At 43.4% G+C, this 24,338-nt stretch overlaps 1 protein-coding gene across 1 annotated transcript; it reads left to right on the top strand.

Annotated features, from left to right (window-relative positions):
- Window positions 1-272: 272 nt before the first annotated feature.
- Window positions 273-16,587, top strand: KDF1 (keratinocyte differentiation factor 1). The gene is made up of 4 exons (XM_070949683.1): window positions 273-290; window positions 3,732-4,824; window positions 9,388-9,468; window positions 15,548-16,587. The coding sequence occupies exons 2-4, from the start codon at window positions 3,753-3,755 to the stop codon at window positions 15,628-15,630; spliced, it is 1,236 nt and encodes a 411-aa protein (XP_070805784.1). The 5' UTR covers window positions 273-290; window positions 3,732-3,752; the 3' UTR covers window positions 15,631-16,587.
- The last annotated feature ends 7,751 nt before the right edge of the window (window positions 16,588-24,338 follow it).

Consider the following 24,338-nt stretch of genomic DNA (forward strand, 5'->3'; position numbering starts at 1 on the left):
TGCTCAGTTTGAAGCCCCAAATTATTTCACTTGATGTTTTGCATGGAGCAGTTTTCTTCATGAATCTCTCTTAACTAACTCATGTATTTTTTTTCTGTGAATAATCTTTGGTTTGTCCCCAGATAGAAACTGTGCTGAATCAGAGCCTATCCGCCAAATCATTATATGATTTTATTCTGTTATTCTGTTAATTCTCTTTTTTTTTTTCCCTCTGCAAGCACAGGATCTTCTGTCATGGAGGAAGCAGCTCCATAGATCCTCAGTGCTTCCATAAGAAGGCAAAGCAAAAGGTAAAATAACTCAGAAAACGGGAAGAGAATGTAGGTGCAATAGATAGATAGATAGAATTCTTTATTGGCCAAGTGTGATTGGACACACAAGGAATTTGTCTTTGGTGCATAAGCTCTCAGTGTACATAAAAAGAAAAGATACATTCGTCAAGAATCATAAGGTACAACACTTAATGATTGTCACAGGGTACAAATAAGCAATCAAATCATACTAGGGAAACAATATCAATATAAATCGTAAGGATATAAGCAACAAGTTACAGTCATACAGTCATAAGTGGGAGGAGATGGGTGATAGGAACGATGAGAAGATCAATAATAATAGTAATGCAGACTTAGTGAATAGTTTGACAGTGTTGAGGGAATTATTTGTTTGGCAGAGTGATGGCGTTCAGGAAAAAACTGTCCTTGTGTCTAGTTGTTCTGGTGTGTAGTGCTCTATAGCATCGTTTTGAGGGTAGGAGTTGAAAACAATTTATGTCTAGGATGCGAGGGGTCTGTAGATATTTTCACAGCCCTCTTTTTGACTCGTGCAATATACAGGTCCTCAGTGGAAGGCAGGTTGGTAGCCATTGTTTTTTCTGCAGTTCTAATTATCCTCTGAAGTCTGTGTCTGTCTTGTTGGGTTGCAGAGCCAAACCAGACAGTTAGGGAGGTGCAGATGACAGACTCAATAATTCCTCTATAGAACTGTATCAGCAGCTCCTTGGGCAGTTTGAGCTTCCTGAGTTGGCGCAGGAATGTAAGATAATGAAATGTAAGAATGACCTTGGGAGGGAGAGCCAAGATTGGACATCTGGCATGTCCACTGAAGGAGAGGAAAGGAGGAAAAGGAGGAAAAAGGAAGAAATACTTTGAGTCCTGTAAAAGACACCTTGTTAGATAGTCAAGAGAAGAACTGCAATCAGGAGGATTAGCTGGTATCCTTTTTGTAAGGTTGCATTAACAGAATCTTGCAAGACTGAAAGTATTTACCCCCTTCTTTCTTTTACTCTCTGGAAAACAAGACAGGATCCTTTCTGAGATGCTTCCCACATCCTTCCTCCTTCTGTCGGTTAAGACAGGGGTCGCCACCCCCAGGCAGCGGCTCACTACCGGGCCATGGCCAGTTAGAAACCAGGCAGCACGAGTGGCTTGCGAGCGTCCATGCACAGCTCCACTCGCTTGAGTGGAGTTTTGCAAGTGCCTACCACTCACGTGAGTGGAACTGCATGCACAAGTGGCAGGAGCGTGTGCAAATGGAGCTCTGTGCACGCACTTGCACACACCTGCCACTCACCCAGAACTATCCCCTCCCCCCCCCCCCCACATGCCAGGCCACCAAGCTGGAAAAGTTGGGGACCGCTGGACTAAGATACCTTTTGCATGGTGGAAGTCCAGTCTGTGACTCTTCCTCCTGTCGCCCAAGGTCCTTCCCTCACACCATTTCTGTAGGCTTGAGGTAAAGCCTTGGGATATATTCAAACGCTACCTCTATGTGCTCTGCACTTAAATATATCTATATCAGTCCCAATTCCTAACAATCCTGTGTGTGCTTTGGAAATACATTGAATCTTTTAACCCCTGATTTAAAGGTTAAATATCATGTGACACTTCTGCCTGATGCTTTTGCAAGTGCAGAATTGGGATTCCAGAAAAGTGAATACATTTAGTTTGGTTTTGAAGTGATGAAATCTGCCTGTAAGAAGGGAATAAATATAGGAGGAATCAGAGCAAGAGGCAGAAAGTCAAACCAAATTAAGAAAAGAAGCAGAAAGTAAATTAAATTAGAGGCAGAAAGTAAAACCGAAACCACTCAGATGCACACATTCCCAGTCAAGCCAGATTTCTGAAATCCCATCTATGGCACAGAGCATATCCGCCAACCTGGAGATTAATATGGCATCTGTAGCTATGCATAAATCACACCAAGAATAAACAAGGTGCCAGGGTTCAGAATATAACAAAATTACAATGGCACTGAAAAAGTGACATAAACATCCTCATACTTATAGTAATAGCACTTAGACTTATATACTGCTTCACAGTGCTTTACAGCCTCCTCTAAGCGGTTTACAGAGTTAGCATATTGCCCCCGACAATCTGGGTCCTCATTTTACCCACCTCGGAAGGATGGAAGGCTGAGTCAACCTTGAGCCTGTGGGACTCGAACTGCCAAATTGCAGTCAGCTGGCAGTCAGCAGAAGTAGCCTGCAGTACCGCATGCAACAACTATCAAAATTTACAACAGTATTCATTACATTGATATTGATTCTCTGATCTTACAATAGTAGTATTGAACATAATAAATCTATTCATTTCTCCCTCTTAACATATCTTCTAATAAGAATATAATAATATTAAACATAATAATCCTAATAGTCATAATAACAATCATCATATTGTTTACATCTCTATCTCAACATATTTTCTACATTTCATTGATCTTCTTTTATTTTTAACTTCCATTTTTATTCTCTAAAATAATTCCCATGGCATATAATCTTCATGTCAGGGTTCCAAGGAACACCCCCAACGAAATAAATCTCTGAGGCCTGAGGTTCCTCAAAGTTCCAATTTATTAGAGATGTCATGTTGGCACATCTGGGAAAACCCGAATCTGAAAGCTTCCAGGTTTTCCACACCCAGCTGACAGTTCACAGCTCTGCCCCACACTGACAAGTTCATCACATTGTCCAATCAACTCAACTGGATACAACCTTCAGGCAGTCTGCAGCAGGCGCAGGCAAAAGTCCTTGAATATGGAATGTTGTTATAACTAACTTTCTACCGCTCCAACAACAACCCCCTCCCAACTTCCCCAGCTAAAATATGTGGCAGTTAAGAAGCAAAACAGAAAATTGTCTTCCAAAACTGACAATTCATTTTGTTCTTTCTCCTTAATTGCAAATGTTAATCTATTCATTTCTGCACATTCTAATATTTTCCTAATCACATTCTCATCAGTAGGGATCTCTTCACTTTTCCAGTTTTGTGCAAATACAATTCTAGCTGCAGTTAATACCTGGATAATTAAATATGCATTCTCTTTACTATAAGTTACAGGTAAAACCCCCAACAAAAATATTTCTGGTTTTAAATCAGTATTCTGCTTTGTCATGTTTTCCAGCCATGTATGTATTTTTGTCCAGCATTTTTTTGCTTCTACGCATGTCCACCACATATGATAATAAGACCCAGGTATCTGGTGGCATTTCCCCCTGCACTCACCCCCACTTTCGGCACGCGATGGCAAAAACGTTAGCCATCACTATTATAAGGTCTCCTGCTTGAGCAGAGGGTTGGACTAGAAGGTCTCCAGTTCTATTCTGATTGATGATAGAGGGAAGGCTTATCTCTTAGAAGGGAGCAATAAAGGTCTTTATTATATCCCAATTTGGATAGCTCTGATCTGATCATATGTGGAATAATTCTCTCTTGTGTTTTTCCTCTTTCTGTCAGGTCTTTTAGGGGTGGTGAGTCATGCTGGGAAAGAAACAAAGGCATTGCCAAAACATAAGCCACCTCCATCGGTCCCCTCAAGATGTTGCAGTCCCACAGAGGATCAGTTCTCCTAGGACAAGTGATATTAGCCTGGAAGTATTTAACGGCTCTACCCCGGAGCTTAAATACATCCGCAGGCCCAGGCGGGATAGAAGAGCCTACAAAACGGATTCCAACGATTCCCACGGAGGGGAAGGCGAGACAAATACCTTCATCCCTAGACCTGCAGAGAGTCCCCCGCCCCCATGCTGTCCCAGTCTTTCCCAGGTCTGGAACACCTCCAAAGCCATCTTCTGCTGCCTGATCACCTGCGGGAGCTGCTTCAAGGACTGCCGAGCCGGCATCTCCTACAACAGTACCTTGACAGAGGATGGGAAGAACCAGGAGTGCAATGGACGTTCAACTAACAGTCCAGCCAACAGTTCCCCCAATGAAAAGAATGGGAGTCGAACTGAGAAGAGTACAGTGGGAAGCAGTTTTAGCTACCCTGATGTGAAATTTAAAGGGGTCCCGGTCCCGCTTTATCCCAACCGGAACCCTAGCTCTGCCACAGACTCCGATTCATGTTACAAGGAACCTCTGCCAGAGAGGTTCCCTCAACACAGCATTGAGAAGCAGCCTGCCCCGACTAGCCACCGAAGCTCTGAGGAACATTATTCCTTCCACGAGTCCGATCTTGAGTTTGGCGAGCTCAACAGCTCCATGTCCAGTAGGGAGATTGACGGCCTCATCTTCCGGAAACTCACCGAGCTTTTCAGCGTCCACCAAATCGATGAGTTGGCCAAGTGTACCTCCGACACGGCCTTCCTGGAGAAGACCAACAAGATTTCAGACCTCATCAACAGCATTACTCAGGACTACAATTTGGATGAGCAGGATGCCGAATGTAGGCTGGTCCGGGGCATCATACGCATCAGCACACGGAAAAGCAGGGTCCGACCCCGTGTCCCTGCCCCGAATCTCCCAAGTTCAGGAGAGATCACCAGCCGGGGCAACCCACTTCATAGCGCCAATGAAACTATGCTGGCATCTGTCCTCACTAGTGAAGAAGGTATGCATGAACTTCAGTTTTAGGGTTAGAACATGGTACCAAATAGGGGGGAAACCAAACACACCACAATTTGGAGTGCCACATATAGGGCAGTACTGAGTACAGGTAGTCCTTGACTTAAAACAGTTTGTTTAGTGACCGTTACAATCAGTGGTGGGTTTCTACCGGTTCGCCCCAGTTCGGGCAAACTGGTAGCGGCAGCAACAGGAGGCTCCGCCCACCCACCCGGACGTCATCATGGACGCTTTGTGCATGTGCAGAAGGTTCTGCGCATGTGCAGAAGCACCATGCATAAGCGAAGCGAGTGCGTGCACAGACACGCTCACAATTCTGAACCGGTAGCGAAGGTAAGTGAAAATCACTACTGGTTACAATGACCGTGAAAAAAGTGACTTGGGACTGTTTTTCACACTTACGACCATTGCAGCATCGCCATGGTCACATGATCAAAATTCTATACTCAGCAACTGACTCATATTTATGACGGTTGCAATGTCCCGGGGTCATGGGATCCCCTTTTGTGACCTTCTGACAAAGTCAATGGGGAAGCAAGTTTCACGTGACAACTGTGTTACTAACAGAACAACTGTGGGGATTCACTTAACAACCGTGGCCAGAAAGGTGGTAAAGTGGGGCAAAACTCACTCAGTCTCATGTAGCAACAGAAACGTTGGGCTCGATTGTGGGCGTAAGTCGAGGACTACCTGTATGTGTTATAATGTGAAACACATCTATGTCTTTCTCTTCTACGTCAATCAAATCTCTGTAAGGCAAATGAATAGAAAAACTTCCTGGCATAACTTTTCACTAAAAGTAACATCCTTCAGATGTCTCAGAGGTGCTTTATTTTTTTCAAGAGGCCACTGGACTTTCTGTTTTTTCTTCGGAGACATTTCCCTTCTCATCCAAGAAGCTTCTCAGCTCTGACTGAATGGATGACTGAATCCTTCCATTCCCCAACCATCCAGTCAGAGCTGAAGAAGCTTCTTGGATGAGAAGCGAAATGTCTTCAAAGAAACACCAGAAAGTCCAGTTGCCTCTTGAAAAAAATAAAGCACCTTTGGGACAACTATGACCTGGATGACTGAGAATCTGCATAGACATCCTTCAGTTGTGTCAAGCTACAACTTCCACTGGACTCAACCAGCATAGCTGGGGAAACTATAGGTGGTCATTTTGGGGGTGCCATTTATTTGCAGGGTACCATTTTGAGAGAGGCTAAAAAGGAAGCACATGACTTTAGGGGTGGGGCTAATCCAGGGGTGAAATCTACTTACCTTCCCAACTGGTTCGGAAGTACACGCACACATCACATGCGCGCGGGGACCCTCTGCGCATGCTCAAACCCTTCTGAGCATGCACAAAGGGTAAAAAACAGGTTACTTCCTGGTTAAAACCAGGAAGTAATGATGACTGGGCAGGTGGGCGGAGCCTCATGCCGCCATCGCTACCGGTTCTCCGAACCATCAGCCGCCATCGCTACCACTTCGGCTGAACCGGTCCAAACCGGAAGCATTTCACCCCGGGCTAATCATGTGGCCCTCCATATTTCTCATGTCATACCCAGAGTAGCTGGGAGCGGGGTGCTTATTTCTCACTGAGCAATACCCACGTGGGGCCATTTGTTACCCTGCACGCATAACCGTTCACAGAATGAGTCTTAGATTTGCCTAGTTTTACATACAGACATAGGTAATTAAAGCGTACTGCCTCAAATTCTACAGGGTAGTCATCTCAGTAGAAGACAGTTCTATTCTGCAACAAGGATTTTGCATATATACAAATGAATTACCACTTGCTTCCCTGGAATGCAAAATGCAACCTAGGAGAGCATCAACATTTCTGAACAACAGCAGTTGCTGTCTGGGCACGCTGCTTTTCCATTTCCCAGGCTGCCTTGGTACAAGTATCGTCCTGCTCTTTTCTCAACCCTGGGGCACAGCCCACAGGCTACAGTGCCCAGGCAGAAGCTGGCACGGGCTGCCTGGGACCAGGCACTGCCTACATGGATAGAAATGGTTGTTCAGGGAAGCAGTGGTGATGGCAGCATTGAGAGGAGGTGATGTTGGGGTCCAAAAGTAGAGCAAATGATGGGGGGGGGGATGCACAAATGGGAATATGGAACTTGAGCAGAGGTGTTATTCAGCCAGTTCGGACCAGTTCGGGCGAACCAAGAGTGGAAATTTTAACTGGTTCGCTGAACCGGCAAATACCACCTCTGGCTGGCCCCCTCGCCGCTCGCCCCGCCCACCTGCTCGCTGCTCGCCCCATCTTGCCATGAGTGATGTTGAGTTGGCCATGCCCATTCAGTCACATGACCCCCACCAAGCTACACCCACCAAGCCACACTCACAGAACCCATAGTAAAACAATTTGAATCCCACCACTGACTTGAGGAAGATCTCTCATGAGGCCCTCATTCCTCTGAAAAAATAAAGAAAAACAAGGTTCTTTTCTTTTTGGTACCCCAAACAGAAATATCTATGGAAACCTAGGCTCCATTGCGTCTAGGTTTGCAATGGGGGGGGCAGTTTTGCAATGGAGAATTGGGACACTGTAGGTCACCCACCTCCCCCAGGATCCTCCTACACAGGACACAGAATGTTCTCAGAAGAGGTACAGCAGACTGCAGTGTTTCCTTCCAGAGCAGAATAAGCAGTCCGCCTTCCTCCCAGAGCATCGAGAGGGTCATCGGCTGAGCTCCAAAGCAAATCAGTGATTTTTTTTGGGGGGGGGAAGGATTCTGAGAGAAGGTCCATTTATGGTCCCACGAAACATAATAATTGAAAAGAAGGAATTGCATTTGGTCAGTGGTGAAATCCAAATATTTTTACTACCAGTTCTGTGGGCATGGTATGGTGGGCGTGACTTGGTAGCCGTGGCAGGGGAAGGATACTGCAAAATCCCCATTCCCTCCCCACTCCTGGGGGAAGGATATTGCAAAATCTCCATTCTCACCCCACTCTGGGACCAGCCAGAAGTGGTATTTGCTGGTTCTCCGAACTACTCAAAATTTCCGCTACCGGTTCTCCAGAACCTGTCAGAACCTGCTGGATTTCACCCCTGCATTTGGTGCTGCAGGCATATTTTTTGCTCTGAGAAGAAATACCCTTTTGCAAAAAATACTTGGACTTCAACTGGGAACTATGCTTGCACTGGCAGCTGCTTTAATGTTGTTGTTACCAGTAGTCTGTGTTTACCAACCACAATTGGGACTGGCAACTCAGTCACTAATCGAAGCGGTCACTGAATGGAAGCCACAGCTGTGCTTGTGATTTTAACTGCAGCTTTCCTTTGCTTTACAAAATTGTAAATGTGAGGTTTGGTTGCAAAGTTGCTTTTTATCACTATGGTAACTGTGAATGGCCCCTAAATGAACCAGTTAACTAAATGAAGACTGTATACAGGTAGTCCTCACCTTACAACCACCATTGAGCCCAAAATTTATGTTGCTAAGTGAGAAGTTTATTAAGTGAGTTTTGCCCCATTTTACAACTTTTCTTGCCGCAGTTGTTAAGTGAATCCCTGCAGTTGTTAAATGAGTAACATGGCCGTTAAGTGAATCTGGCTTCCCCGTTGACTTTGCTTTTCAGAAGTTTGCAAAAATGTGATCACATGATCCCAGAACACTGCAATGTTCACAAATGCGCATCAATTATCAAGCATCCAAATGTAAATCATGTGACCATGGGGATGCAGCAATGGTCGTAAGTGTGAAAAATGGTCATAAGTCACTTTTTTTCAGTGCTGTTGTCACTTTGAATGGTCACTAAGTGAGCAGTTGTAAGTCGAGGACTTACCTGTACATATTTTACAGTCCCATCTGGTGCCCAGCCTTTCTCTCAGTCTGGGATTCCCATTTTACAATGGAATGGTTCAGTTCTCTATGAAATTAAACCTCCTCTGTTAGATAAAAGCTCAGACCTGTGACACAGTGGTGAAATGTACTACCGGTTCTGTGGGCGTGGCTTGGGGAGGTAATGTGACTGGGTGGGTGTGGCCAACTTTTTTTTTTTTACTTTTAAAAGCATTTTTTCTACAAGAGGTTGTAGAAAAAATGCTTTTAAAAGGCTCTGACAATCACAGCTGAGCCGCGCGATCATCAGAGACTTTTTTTTTTTACTTTTAAAAGCATTTTTTCTTCGGCCAAAAAAAAGCTTTTAAAAGTAAAAAAGAAAAAAGCCTCTGATGATCGCACAGCTCAGCTGGGCATGGGGGGGCCCAGGGATTTTTGCTACTGGTTCTCCGAACCACCTGCCACCATCGCTACCGGATCAGGCGATCCGGTCCGAACTGGGAGCATTTCACCCCTGCTGTGACAGCAGGATAATGTCTTCTCGTTTGACTGCTTCTGAGATAAACAGTTTCTTTCCTGGATCCTGACCTTCAGGTAGCAAAGTCTATCGCTCTTTGCGAAGCATTCCTCTGCCTGGCATCCATAACTGATCCAACATTTTTGTCACTTTAGTTGACACTCTCAGGCGAATCCAAAGATATGTCACCTGACCCACCTGAGTTGGGGCGTCTATTCAAATGCCAACCTCTCTGCTAACTGCCTTTCAGATTTACCTGTGCAGATATCGGTAGAAACGACAGCAGATATGCAAGCCAGAAACATGAGGCAAGGTGCCTACAACATAGCAGGTGAGTTTTCTTGACATATTTTAGGATGTTTGGGGTTTGGGGGGGGCTTACGATGGTTGGGCCACGGTTGCTTTCACGAAAGAAATGGGGCGATGGGAAAACTTACAGACATCTGCCATTTGACCTACTGCAAGGAAGAACGAATGGTTTTCTACCAAGTTATTGCACTGATTTATATTGGATTGGTCGATTGTGCCTTCAAGTAATTGTTGACTCCTGATGACTTCCTGGAGAAGTCCCTGGGAAGGGACTTTTCTTGGCAAGATTTCGGAAGTGATTTGTCATTGCCTGCTTCTTCCTAGGGCTGAGAGACAGTGACTGGCCCAAGGTCACCCAGCTAGCTTCATGCCTAAAACAGAATTAGTACTCCTGGTCTCCCAGTTTCTAGCCCAGTGCCTTAACCACTACACCATACTGGTTCTCTTTAAAAACAAATTACACTGCAATAATAGTTACGTGTATTGGGAGAGTGAGACCATCTTTCTGCATTTAGAAGGAAGTCTCGTCTGGCTTTGGTTGTACAGAATTTACTGTCGCATTTTCACAACGAGAATCTATGCCCTGGTGGGCTTGCTTCCCCTTCTCCATCTCATGCGATGATTTCTCTGACCAGTGCAAGGTGACCTTCATTCAGCTAGTCTAGATGTGGAGGTAACCCCTTACCCAAATGCCTAATGCATTTTATGTTGCTTTTGAGGTCTCTGGCCAAGGGTAGGCTTCAAAAATTTTAGCAAGGGGTTCTCTGCCTGGTTGCTGGATGGGCGTGGCCATGGTGGGCGTGGCCTAGTTGGCTTCCTGTACCACGGCGGGGGGGCATTTTTGCCCTCCCCGGGCTCTGGAGGCTTTCCTCGAGCCTTGTGAGGGTGAAAACTGCCTCCCCATGCTCCGGAGGCCCTCCAGAGGCTTTCCTCGAGCCTCCGTGAGGGCGAAAACGACCTCCCCAAGATCTGGAGGCCCTCTGGAGGCCAGAAATGGGCCCGAACTTCCAGTAGGCCTGTTTTTTACTCTCCCCAAGCCTCCGCGGCGTGCACCCTGCACTTACTTGCATCCAAAACAGGTCGCGTGGGGACTGCTGGGAGGGGCGGGCAGGGCCAGCCAGGAGTGGGATTTGGGGGTTCTCCAAACTGCACAGAATCTTTGCTAGAGGTTCTCCCGAACCCCTGCGAACCCCCAGCAGCCCACTCCTGTCTCTGGCCCACCCAGAATTATATGCACAAAATCCTTTGCTAGTGCTTCCTGAAGCTCCCTAGAACAGGATAAAGCAATGGGGCAGTTCTGTTTTGCTCTATAAAAGTAAAGGCCCATGTTACTTTATGAAGACTTCAAAGCATTGTCAAAGTGAGGCTCCCGCCCCTTCGGAGCTTTGCACAGCCTTACAGTGTAGCACCCATGCTGAGCATTCACACAGATCTATATGGGTGTTGGCTATCATGAATTGAATTGTTGAATTCAACATTGCTAATGCCCCCACCAAGCCACACCCACCAAGCCACGCCCATAGAGCTGGTAGCAAAATAATTTGCATTTCACCACTGGTTACAGCCACAATCCCCTTTGGAATAGCACATAGACACCCTGAAAAATTATACGACCCCCAACCTGTTGATTTTTAGGAGAGCCATCCAAAATGCAGCTTTTTAAGGCTGCCTTAGACATGGTGTGCTTATGAATGATGTCCCATTGATGTTGTTGCTTTGGCTGTATTGCATGTGCTGGGATTTATTGCTTTGGAGTATCGAAAATCACATAACTGGGTGCCAAGAATATTTTTTAGCTACTTTTTAATTTAAGCCCTCATAAAGTTCTGAAACAGCACAGACATAATGGGTGTATATTTATTTCTGTATTGGCCACCCCATCTCACCAAGTGACTCTGCAGTGAACAAAATTTTTTTTAAAAATAAAAAGAGTTAAAATAATACAAACGTTAAAATATATCGTAACTGAGAATAAAGCACCCATGTAGGCAAGTGATTTAATTCAAATGATACAGATAGGGTAGATAATTACGGAAATTTTGCTCTTAAAAAGATTGCCCTGATTAGGTCTTTACTAGCTTATTTATTTATAAAATTTATATGACCGGCCATCTCATAAGAAGTTATTCTAGGCAGTGTACAATAAATGAAGGATAAAATCAAACATGTCAAACCCAGCCATATTGAAACACACACACACACAAAATACATTTGATCAGCAATGGCGCCATCTCAAGAATCCGATATCCTTTTTGCTCTGGTTGTTAAGTGAATCATGGGGTCATTAAACAAATCCCCCTTTCCTCACTGACGTTGCTTGTCAGAAGCTCATAAATAATAATCACAGGATGAAAGGATGCTGGAACCATCTTAAATACGTGCCAGTTGCCAAGCGCCTGAATTTTCATCATGTGACCATAAGGACAATGCAGTGGGCGTAAGTGTGAGGATTGGCTGTAAATCGCTTTTTTCAGCATCGTCATAAATTTGAACAGTTGTTAGATAAGTGGTCATAAGTTAAGGACTACCTGTAGCTATCATGACATGCAAAAATATTAGTTTTGAAATCATGGTTGACTGGGATTTTTGCCTGTTCACTCGAAGCAAAATAAACCACTCAAGAATTAAATTAAATCCATTTGAACAATTCTAATACTGGGTCTTAACCATGAGCAAGTGCCCATATACACAAATAAATAAACATAACATAGTTTGTAATATATATATACATACATACATAAAATTTAATATTATTCTTTTCCTGATAGCCATGGAGAGAGGCAAATGGTATTCAAGGTATGAACATTTTGTCCTTGGCATGCTGTAATGAGGTGCTTCAGGTTTTGCTGGCTTCTGAGGTTTCTTAAGGCATCACAGCCTTAAGGGCTAGGAACTTGTCATGGCTTTTTAATGCCATCTGAAATTCTCCAATTTCTGAATTCTGTTTTCCAGTGCCTGATAACCAAAAAATTCAAGGGAAGGGGGAAAATAAACGAATATAATTATGCAATATTAACTCTGGCCTTTAATGGAGACTCCATCGTGTCAACTGGGAAGTAAATAATCCTTCAGATTTTACTAAAAAGAAGAATCTAGCCCTCATGGCTGCTTATTTCTAAGAGGGCTCGTTGCTTGCCTGGGACTCTGAAGGGTTTCCATGTTACTGTATTCCTTTTCATAAATATATTTCCCCTTTTAAAATAATTGAGAGAATGCCTCAATAGTGCAGGGTCTTTCTATAGCTTTTACTATCGTCCTGAAGCCACCCCAATGAAGTCAAGTGAGAAATAGAGCAGAGTGACCCATAAAGAAAAGGCTTCAAACCTGGGTAAAACATATAGGTGATCAGACAACTCGCTAATTCTAAACTTCTGAATTCACTTTGGGCACTCAGATTGAAGTCAGGTCACAGTCCTCATCCAAAGCCTACTTCTAGCGCCCCCCAAGTTTCTTCATACCAAGAAAACTGGAAAAATGATCTTGTCATTCCTATTCAACTACAATCTAATGCAGTCAGAAGATAAGCAGTGGATTTTGTTTTGTTTTGTTTTAAAAAAATAGAGATTAAAAATGAATAAGGAAAAAAAGAATTTAAAAATTGAATCTTATTTTTTACTAGTGCCCCTTGATAAAGGCCAAAATATAACAAGAGGAAAAGATTCTAGTTCTTATTGAAGCAGTGATTTTTAACTGTGTTTTATCAGGCAGTAAACATTTTGCCCAGGCCTGTTTTGAAAAGAAGCCAGGTGGCTGTTTTACTCTTTACCTGGAGAGTTGAAGCACCTGATGCTACATCAACAGTGCTCCTTAGCTAGGTTTGAAGGACACTTAACCATGCTAAAAGGGACAAAACATGTCCTCGTCGTTCCCAAGGGAATCACAGGGATGTCTTCGTGTACCTCCCAGGAGTTGAGATCAACTCAAAAGACATCGCTACTATTTCTATAATGGCTTGGTTGAGCTACACAGGGGTGTGCTGCTGGGGGTTCACACAGGTTCGGGTGATCCTCTAGCTAGGATTCTGCCCAGTTCAGTGAACCCCCAAATCCTATGCCTGGCTGGCCCCACCCCACCCCACCCCTCCCCATCCCCGCCCCTCCCAGGAGTCTCCATGCGGCCTGTTTTGGATGCCAGGTAAGTACAGGGGTCGCCTGGAGGCTCTGGGAGGGCGAAAAATGGGCCTACTGGAATTTCCGGAAGGCCAGAAACAGGCCATTTCCAGCCTCCGGAGCCCAGGGGAGGCCATTTTCGCTCTCCTGCAGGCTCCAGAAAAGCCTCCGGAGCCTGGGGAGGGTGAAAAATGCTCCCCCCACCGTGGTGCAGGAGGCCAACTATGCCACACCCACTATGGCCACGCCCCCCCCAGCAACCAGGCAGAGAACCCGTTGCTGAGATTTTTGAAGCCCACCCCTGGAGCTATACCCTCTCAGCTGGACGTGGGAATGGCTGGGTGAATTTCTTTGGTTTAACATGGGCTCTTGGGGCAGGTATAAACAGGGCTGGGTATCCATCATCACAGCGTGGTTAAAGCTGGCTGAGAATGTGAGCTATTTATCTTTCTGGTTTTAAAGCATACATCCCACTCTCTTGGCTACAGAGAGTCTCTTACAAATGGGCAATGGGAGGTCGATGGAATGTGGTTCAAGGTCTTGGAGTTTCTGAGGCTTTAATGTTCTTTCTCTCGACAAGCAGAAATGGGATTTTTAAAACGCTGAGAAGGATTTTCCTTTTCAACCAAAACAAGCAGAACCATTTTTCTCAGCATCTCAGTTCTTGAATGCAGCACCTGGATTACGCTGCTAAAAGAACAGAAATCGAGGACTGTACTATGTATTTTTCTTGTCCATTATTTCAACTGTTTACATTTGTTGGAATTTGCACCGTTTGACTGTTGTTGTTTTTTCCTCTTCACTCGCATGAGTGGCTTCCTGTCCTATCGTGTGTGCATGCGTGTGTGGGTTATTGAAAAAGAATTTTACGTAAGATTAAAAAGTTACAAAAGGGTAGAAAAAAAGAAAACAAATTAAAAAGAATGGGAAAAAGTGAAGGTCAGCAAAAAGCAAAGCAAAAAAGAAAGAAAAGATGTTTAAGGAAGCCATTTCTGACCTCCTTTTTAGCACTTATAAACCTGATAGTTACCATTTGCAGTCCAGTGGTGGGATTCAAAAATTTTTACTACTGGTTCTGTGGGTGTGGCTTGGTGGGTGTGGCTTGGTGGGCGTGGCTTGGTAGACGTGGCAGGGGAAGGATACTGTAAAATCTACATTCCCTCCCCACTCTAGGGGAAGGTTACTGCAAAATCCCCATTTCCTCCCGATCAGCTGGGAATTGGGAGGCAGAGAATAGATAGGGGCGGGGCCAGTCAGAGGTGATATTTACCGGTTCTCCAAACTACTCAAAATTTCCGCTACCGGTTCTCCAGAACTGGTCAGAACCTGCTGAATACCACCTCTGATTTGCAGCCTCATAAACTCCGTATCTTACTTCCCGCTTTTCCATAAACAACCCATTTTAATCAGTGAATCCCAAAATGAACAGTTCATATTTATCCATTTCCAGTGCTTCCTGTCCTATTTTGGAGGGGGGGGGAAGCTAAAAATTATAGCAATGTCACAGGTCCATTCTACAACAGTCGTCTTCACATTCTAGATTGTAAAAAAGAGTTTTATAGAAATCAATACAATTTTCAAATGATTCACAAAATTGAGATATTTTTATTAGGGGGAAATTATATACGCAGCAGGAGTGCTATTTAGCAGGTTCTGACAGGTTCTGGAGAACCGGTAGCAGAAATTTTGAGTAGTTTGGAGAATCGGCAAATACCACCTCTGGCTGGCCCCAGAGTGGGGTGGGAATGGAGATTTTGCAATATCCTTTCCCTGGAGTGGGGTGGGAATGGGAATTTTGCAATATCCTTCCCCTGCCATGTCCACCAAGCCATGCCCACAGAATCTGTAATTAAAAAAATTGAATTCCACCACTGATATTATGCAGCGACGGTTACAAAATATTGTTCCATCTTACCCTTTCAGTATGCTTTTTCCTAGCTTTTATTTTTTGTATGTCTATAACTCTTCCTGTTTCCTCCCGTTCCCCTGCAGGACCCCCATTAAGTAGAGGTTCTTCTTTCCAAGATACAGAGACAGACTCCTCTGGAGCCCCTCTGCTTAAGGTGTATTGCTGAGAAACGTGGACCTGGCGAATCTCCAGAACCAGTGAGGCCTTTTAAGTTAGCCTCGCTAGAGACCAAGTTCAGAAGCGATGGACAATGGATCCTGATGCAAGCCATCCACAACTGGGCCTTCCAAGGAATTACTTGATTTCTCTTGCCATTTTCCAAGGTTGATCCTGCTGTAGACTTGCTTTTAAGGTGACCATTGTTGCCTTTTGACAATTTCCTAGGCAATGTTGATCTCTGCTTCAGAAGGGAACAGAAATGATGTAGCAGTTACAGCTTTTTGCACATATCCTGTCCTTTAACCATCCTGCTCTCCCCTTACCCTTGTCGAATAAGGACTGACCTCTGCATTTTTTCCTTTCCAGAATAAAAAGAGATCTTCTGCCTGTCAGGCTTATTCATCCAATAGACTTATCTGTTACTGACTTGCCATTTTTGGAATTCAGACTTGATTATTCTCAGGCAGTTTAAGGCCTAGGGCCTTAAAATGTGCACTCTTCGTTGTAAATAGCTCGCCAGAACTCTTGAGGAGGAGACTTTGTTGATTTAGGAATATGACCATTCCTCCGTTGAAATCTTCATAAACTCTCGCTGCCTTTCCTGTTGTTTCGTTTTATTCTCTTTTCTTTTCCCCTGCCTCATTTGAACCATAGGGGTGCCTACATTGAAAATGCAAAGTCTGGGGGTGGGGAAGCTGTTACTGCATCTAAGGTATTTTGATTCCTACTGTGCTTTGGTGGTGCCGGGGTTTTTTTTTAAGCAAATAAAATCATATTTAAACAATTGAATGTTGAAAAGTCACCCCCTTTGTCTCATACAAAGGGACTAATTTAATGGCTAGTCATTGTGAGAGTTGTAATTCCAACAAAACTGGAGAACACACCAGATCGGAGAAAGATAATTTAAAGGATGGTGTCTGAGGAAGGAATAGAATGCTCTCCCCTTTTTTTTCTTTTTAGTAAATAAAGATTTTGCACAGCACTCTAGTGGTTGCTTCTGGTTCCATTGGGAAATAAAATGTGGCTCATGTATATAAAAATGTCATTTGGCATCAACAGTATTGCTATAAAGAAGTGAGGTATCATTAATGTGTTCTTACTTGAAAGTTGTTTAAGAAATGTTTCTGCTGTGGCCTAGAGGTATAGCTCTTACCTCACAATCAGAAGGTTGTGAGTTCGATCCTAGATAGAGGCAGATGTAGGATCTCCTGCTTGGGCAGGGGGTTGGACTAGATGACCTTCAAGGTCCCTTCCAACTCTGTTAATCTGTTAAATGTTGCCTGGTTCCTTTTTCTACCAAAATGATGCATCCAGCCCATAAAATGTGTCTGACAGGAGCAAACGAACTCTAAATAGTCTAACGTGGTTTCCCCGACGTAGGAAGCTCACGACTAACTGACTTCCTTCTTGCTTCCTACTTGTTGTTATTTAGAAGTAGACAGGGGTGATATTCACTTACCTTCGCTACCGGTTCGCAAATGTGAGCATGCGGTCATGCGCAGAGCATCAAAAAACGGGACGTGATGGCGTCCAGGCTGTTGGGCGGGTGGGCGGAGCCTCCCGCAACTGCCGCTACCGGATTGCGCGATCCGGATAGAACCGGCTGAATACCACCATTGGAGGTAGATCATCTCAAATTCTTAAAAAAGCAAACATAATAATTGTTCACTATAATGAAAAGCTACTAAAATAACTTATTGGTATTATTACACAACTGCTACTATTCCTACTCCTGCCTTGAAAGGCATTTGTCCTGTGAACATCTTCATTGCCGGCAATTCTTAACACATTAGAGAAAATCCCGTAGGACAGTCAGCAGTCGTTCCAACTAATCAATAGCAAAGAATGGCATTCAGTCGATATTTCTCTTCATCCATTAGGTTTAACTCATGTTGTATTATTGCTTGGTAATCTTAAAACAGCTGAATGGTTAGCTAAATGTCTATGGAGATTCTCAGTCATCCATCTTCATGAGCTGAAGAAGCTTCTTGGATGAGAAGCGAAATGTCTTCAAAGAAAAACAAGAAAGTCCAGTTGCCTCTTGAAAAAGCACTGTTGGGACAGCTGAATGGTTACTATGAGGAGAAGATGCAAAATAACAAAGCTGCTATACTTCTTGGCACTTGGAAGACCTATTTTGCCTGACTCTTTCAGGATTGGGTCAGAACCCAAAATGAACATAGGAAGCAGACGAGTAAAGTTTCTACCAGGGGGAAAGCAGCCCACTCAGAAACCCTGCAAAGATGCATTGTTGCAAACAAAAACATTACTTGGGGGAGGGGCGGTATTTTATTTATTTATTTATTTATTTTTAAATTTGTATACCGCCCTTCTCCCTGTGGACTCAGGGCGGTGAACAGCCAAGTAAAAGCATAAACTACAAACATTAAAATACAATTAAAAAGATATATATAAATTTGGCCCCATGATTAAAAACAATAACAAACAATTAACATTGTTAATTAAATGCCAACCCTGGCATTTAAGATACACTGCATACCTAAAGCGGGACTAGAATTCACAACCTCCTGGTTTCTAGCCTGATGCTACTACACCAAACCGGCTCTGTAGTGTAGCTGAGCCAGAAATAATATGATTCTAGTATCAAACACAGACAATCATATGAGATTGTCTGCTAATTCTGGAATGGTGGATAGATTGCTATTTTGGCTTGAAAATTTGGAAGTGACCAGTGCCAATTATTTGCAGGGGAATGATGCTGGACCCTACACTGCTCCAGAGAAAGTCAGAAACTACTACAGCTCCACTATCGAATCTAGGATGAATAAAGTATTAAATATAATCGTATAATATGATTTTAGCAACAGTGGCCTGAAGTGGTGACTAGCAGTCAGTGGGAGCTACTTCTCACGAAGTTAACATGCCTTTTCTTTGAAAGTTTGTTTTGAAAAAAAATGGAAGTATTTTGGACGGCAATTTAAGAAAGGAAAGAATTGACTACAGTGCAGGCAGAAATGTGTATCTTCTTCAGGAACATGCTTTAGGGGAATTCAAAGCTTACAGTGCCACGAACTTGAAGAACCAGTTTTCTCCCTCTCTATTGCTAATCAGACACACACAAAATGACACTGCTATCACTATCTCTGTTACTAATGTCTATGCAAAAAGGAGTATTATCAAAGTTCTTTCCATGACTGCCACCTTCTTGTCTAATAAGAAAAACACTGGTCCAGATCCCTCTGTTCATTTCAAATATTGAATTATCACTTTGATAGAATAGTGCGGAGGCCGGTGTGATTTTGCTCCCCTCCCAAGTCCTGAGTCTAACTGATCTCCTAGGGCAGGGGTCTCCAACCCTGGCAACTTTAAGCCTGGCGGACTTCAACTCCCAGAATTCCCAGCCAGCTTTGCTGGGAATTCTGGGAGTTGAAGCCTGCCAGGCTTAAAGTTGCCAAGGTTGGAGACCCCTGTCCTAGGTTACATGGGAACAAAACTGGAGGAATTACAACATACTGCTGAGTAGTAGCCCTACTTTTTTTTCTTTTTCAAGGTTGCAGGGTAATGATGCATTCGGAGAGCAAAATGTTCAGGCACCAAGGCCTTGGCTGGACTCCATGCAAACAACCTGCTCTCTCTCTCTCTCCCACTACCATAAAAACAAACACATCCTATGAAAATGGACTTCAACCTTAAGTCCAGCATAAATGTATTTGTCGTTGCTCTCAGCTGCCAAAATGGGTGGAGTGACAGCACTGATTTTTTTTTTCAACATCAGGCTCTGAAGAACAAAGAAGGGAGGCGGTTTTGACGTAAACCTCTCCTTCAGGTAGACAATTCTCCCTGGAGATTGTCCAAATTGGGGGCGGGGTGAGTGATAAGCTGGTTTTTCTGTGTCTTAATCACATCAAGAGGACACTGTCCGGTAGGACTTTCTTTTTTTTTTTTTTAATCAATAACCGATCAAAAATACACAAGCTGGACTTTGATTCCCATGGACTCTTTATAAAGTTCACCAGAAGAGAGGACTGTCCTGCCTGCTTGATGCTCTGGGAACAAAATGTTTTATTTTGTGAAATCCATTCTACCTCTGCCCTAGTCTAGGAGAAAGGTTTTAAGTTCCAGGAAGGACCAACACCACATAGAGGGCCATGAATGGCACTGTAGATCTGGGGCACAAGAGCCAGTTTGACATCTCTCCTTCCCAAACCGGAGAAACAAATTAACAGGACATCATAACAAAAACTAGAGAAGTAAATATTTTACCCTGGGTCACTCTAAAAACTTGTTGACTCTTCGTGCTGTAAAGATTCTGTTTGAATATACCGTATTTTTCGGAGTATAAGATGCAACTTTTTCCCCCCTAAAAGGGGGTGAAAATTTGGGTGCGTCTTATACACTGAATGTAGCCCTTCGTACTGGCTCCCACCCTTTGGCCTCTGCCTCCCAACAATTTACCTCCTTGCAGCAAGCAGCAAGAAGAAACAGCCCATTTCAGCTTCAGCACAACCTAATTAGCACAAGTTGATTGTCCCTTGGATCAGCCTCCCGACTCTCAGCTGTTTCAGGCTGCAGGGATTTCCATTGCCTATTGCTGCACAGGCCTCTGCTGCTTGCTGCAAGGAGGTAAATTGCTGGGAGCAGATTTTTTTTTCTTGTGCTAATCAAGCTGCTGAAAACAAAAATGAAAGTAAAGGAGGCTATTTGCTGTTTGCTGCAATGAGGCAAAATTGCTGGGAGGCAGAGGCAGATTTCTTTTTTTCTCACCAAAAAAGGGTAGGTGCGTCTTATAGTCCGGAGCATCTTCTACTCCGCAAAATACGGTAATTCTATAATTTTGTTCAGAAGTTCTCTCTTCAGAATCTATATATACAGGTAGTCAAAGCAAAGTATTTATAGATAGAATAGATATAATTCTTTATTGCCCAAGTGTGATTGGATACACAAGGAATTTGTCCCTAGTGCATATGCTCTCAGTGTACATAAAGAAAAAATAAAATATATTCATATGTGTGTGTGTGTGTGTGTGTGTGTGTGTGTGTGTGTGTGTATATATAATTACGAGCATCCTGAAAAATCATGCTAGGACTTATTTTCTGGTTGGGTCTTATTTTTGGGGAAACAGGTAGTAATACAGTCTTAGTAGTTAATTTGGCAATGTTGTCAATGTTGTGGGAATTGGTTATTTAGCAGAGTGATGGCATTTGGATGGCATCCTTGTGTCTTGTTGTCTTGTTGTTCTGGTGTGCCAGAGCTCTATAGCATCATTTTGAGGGTACCCTGTTTCCCCAAAACTAAGACATCCCCTGATAATAAGCCCAATCAGGCTTTTGAGCGCATGGCAATAAGGCAAAGCGCTTATTTGAGAGTTCAAAAAAAATATAAGACAGGGTCTTATTTTCAGGGAAACACAGTAGAAGTTGAAACAATTTATGTCCAGGATGTGAGCTCTATTAGCCAACCTCCTCCAGATCTGTTGAGACCTATAACTTCCAGCATTCCCAGGTAGCATAGCTCAAAACAGCTACTGCTCTTGCCTTTATGCATTAAAGGTCTATTTATTGGAGGGTGTCTCAGAGTTTCTTTTAAAATTGCATTCAAATTATTGTTCCTCGGCTAGGAAATTCCTCTTTTTAAAAAAATGTTAAATTCCTCCAAATGAAATGGAGAGATGGATTCAGCATGGATATCCTTTGTGGAAGTATTCTTTTGGTTTGTGAATGTTTCCCGATCATCAGAAAGAGACAATGTTTCTGATCATCATTGGATTTAATTGGTTGTTAAAGGGAAGAATATATTGAATTTTACAGATGAAAGACATTCCATCTTGATCTCACAGTCAGGCTTTACGCACCATTATGGCTAAATAAAACAAAGTAACTCATGTTTTGTGTATTATGTGAACCAGGAATTCATGTTAAAAGATAAGGTAATTTAACATATTGTTTGGATGCAACCTTGTGGATTCTTAACTGGTTTATGATAGAGACAAAAAAAAAGCAATGATGGCCTATCGCCACAAGGTGGCAAGCTAGAGGTATTTCTGCTGTTTAATACTATTGGGCTTGTGGTAGGTCCAATTAATTACATTTAAATTTAATTTAATTTAAAACTTTGTGGACTATAATACTCCATATAGACATCTGAAATCTGGATTTCTCTTTAAAAGTCTTAAAACAACAGGTTTTGTCTAATTGATCATACAGTTATGGATAGTCTGCTTTAGGAAGGTTAGATATCCTTATGATTATTTTGACTGCTAATTATTATTCTGACTGTCTTTGTCAATCAAAAACTATGAACATTTTAAAAAGTGCCAACCTGATTTATGATTGTTTTCTTCCAATTTTATGTTATTCGCATAATTTTTTTCTGCTAGAATAAGGAATGTTTGTCTCTTTTTCTTATAGATAGTAAATTACTCTATTATAATTTTATAGTTTGTAAATATTCTTCCCCCTTTCTTTGTTTACATTCTTAAATATGTTTTACTGAGAGTCAGGGAGCCTATAAATCTAATAAATAATTATTATCATTATTAAAAATAAAGTATTGCCATGAATAACTTGACTACATTACATTACAATTGAAGAGGTAGGAATTACTACTTTTGTCAGTTTTTTAAAATGTTGCTTTATAGATATTAAAAGGGTACAGTTAAAGTGTGAAAAACAACTATTTGCTTCTTCATTCCTTACTATACTATTCTGATTTACCAGGGGGAATAACCCCTTATAAATCACTGCTGGCGTTTTGTTTTAAACCATGGACTTTAATCTCGTGAAGTCACAGGACCAGGTGTTTCTCCCTAATGACCTTGCCTTGTACAATTCTTCCTCTAGTGATGACTATTTCATTAAAAAAAAAAAAATCATTGGAAAGCTGTTTTATATTTGCTGTTATGCTCTTGGGGACAAAAGATTTTTTGGAAATTGTACTCATAACAGATTGGACAGAAGAAAACTACTGCAAACTGCAAAGAGGCACTTAATAGCTTCTGTCAATATGCGCTAAGGAAAAAGTGAAGGTATAAAGGAGTCCTTTGCCTAGTTACTCTGGCAATAAACACCATTGAACTGAAAAGGGCTTTTGATGAGTTTGCACTTTGTTAGTTTGTGGCAAAGATTGTGATTTATGGATCCTTCCTAATGCCCTTTATTGGAAACATTGTCTTTGCCATATCTTTCCATCAGCAATCGGTTGTCTCCAAAGTATAGGTCCATGATGGTGAACCTATGGCACGCGTGCCACAGGTGGCACATGGAGCCATATCTGTAGGCATATGAGTGTTGCCCTAGTTCAGCTCCAGCGCGCATGTGTGCGCCGGCCAGCTGATTTTCAGGCCTTCCAGGCTCACCGGAAGTCGGGAAACGGGCTGTTTCCAGCCTCCAGAAGGCCTCCGGGGACGTGAGGAAGGCCATTTTCGCCCACCCAAGACTCTTAGAAAGCTTCTGAAGCCTGGGGAGGATGAAAAATGGGCCTGCTGGTCCCACCAGAAGTCGGGAAACGGGCCATTTCCGGCCTCTGGAGGGCCTCCAGGGGGGTGGGGAAGGCAGTTTTTGCCCTCCCCAGATTCCTAGAAAGGCTCTGGAGCCTGGAGAGGGTGAACAATGGGCATACCAGACCCACCGTCCCATCGCGTGCCAAAAGCAGGGGGAGTGCAGCGGGGGTCGTGCATGCAGGGTCACATTGAATTATGAGTGTGGGCACGCATGCGTGCGACACCCCCATCCACACTCCCTCTGCTTTTGGCACGTGACGGCAAAAAGATTAGCCATCACTGGTATAGGTGCTGCAGCCTACGGATGTACAAGACAATTCATCAATCGTTCTCTCTGACTCTGGATGAGGTACCAAGACAGACTTGGTGCATAATTGGGGGGTCCTCCAGGATTTGTTGCACAAATTCATCTTTATGACAATTTATTTATTTAGAAAATTTATATTGCTGTCTACTCACACATGGTGACTCAAGGCGGCTTACAAGGATATAAAAACAGTATGTAAAAGAAATAAAAAGAATAAAAAGAAAAATAATAAAATAATAACACTCCTCCCCAACCAGTGGTGGGTTGCTACCGGTTCGCCCCGGTTTAGGCGAACCGGTAGTAGCGGCAGCGGGAGGCTCTTCCCATCCCAGACATCATCAAATACACTCTGCGCACGCGCAGAAGAACCAGTAGCAAAGGTAAGTGAAACCCACACTGTCCCCCACCCCCGCATCCTGGCAACAACACACATTCATACTAGCCATTTAATGGGCTCCATCCTGTTCTGGGTTCCCCAGGCCTACTGGCAGAACCAGGTCTTCAGCGCCTTCCAGAAGAGTGTTAGAGTGGTGGCCATTCTAATCTCTGGGGAAATGATGTTCCAGAGAGAGGGAGCCACCACGGAGAAGGCCCTTCTTCTGGGCCCCACCAGGTGTATCTCCCTCAGGGATGGGACCCGCAACATTCCCTGCCTCCCTGCTCCAGTGGGTTGGGTAGATATGACCGGCAAGAGACAGTCCCTCAGATAACCTGGTCCCAAGCCATGAAGGGCTTTAAAGGTTACAAGCAGCACCTTGAATTGCACCCAGAAGCAAATCGGCAACCAAGGCAGTTCCCACAGGAGAGGTGATACATGTGCATACTGAGGTCTGCACAAAACCATGCGGGCTGCTGCAATTACACCCATTCCTGGACAGGGGTGGGGGGGGGTGCTTGTTCATAAAGTCATTTTCTAATTAGATTAGTGTGAGATCTAGTCCCATCTTAG

This window comes from Pituophis catenifer, unplaced genomic scaffold (genome assembly GCF_029215685.1).
Source record: "Pituophis catenifer annectens isolate HBS135680 unplaced genomic scaffold, rPitCat1.0.hap2 SCAF_9, whole genome shotgun sequence".
NCBI lineage: Eukaryota > Metazoa > Chordata > Lepidosauria > Squamata > Colubridae > Pituophis > Pituophis catenifer.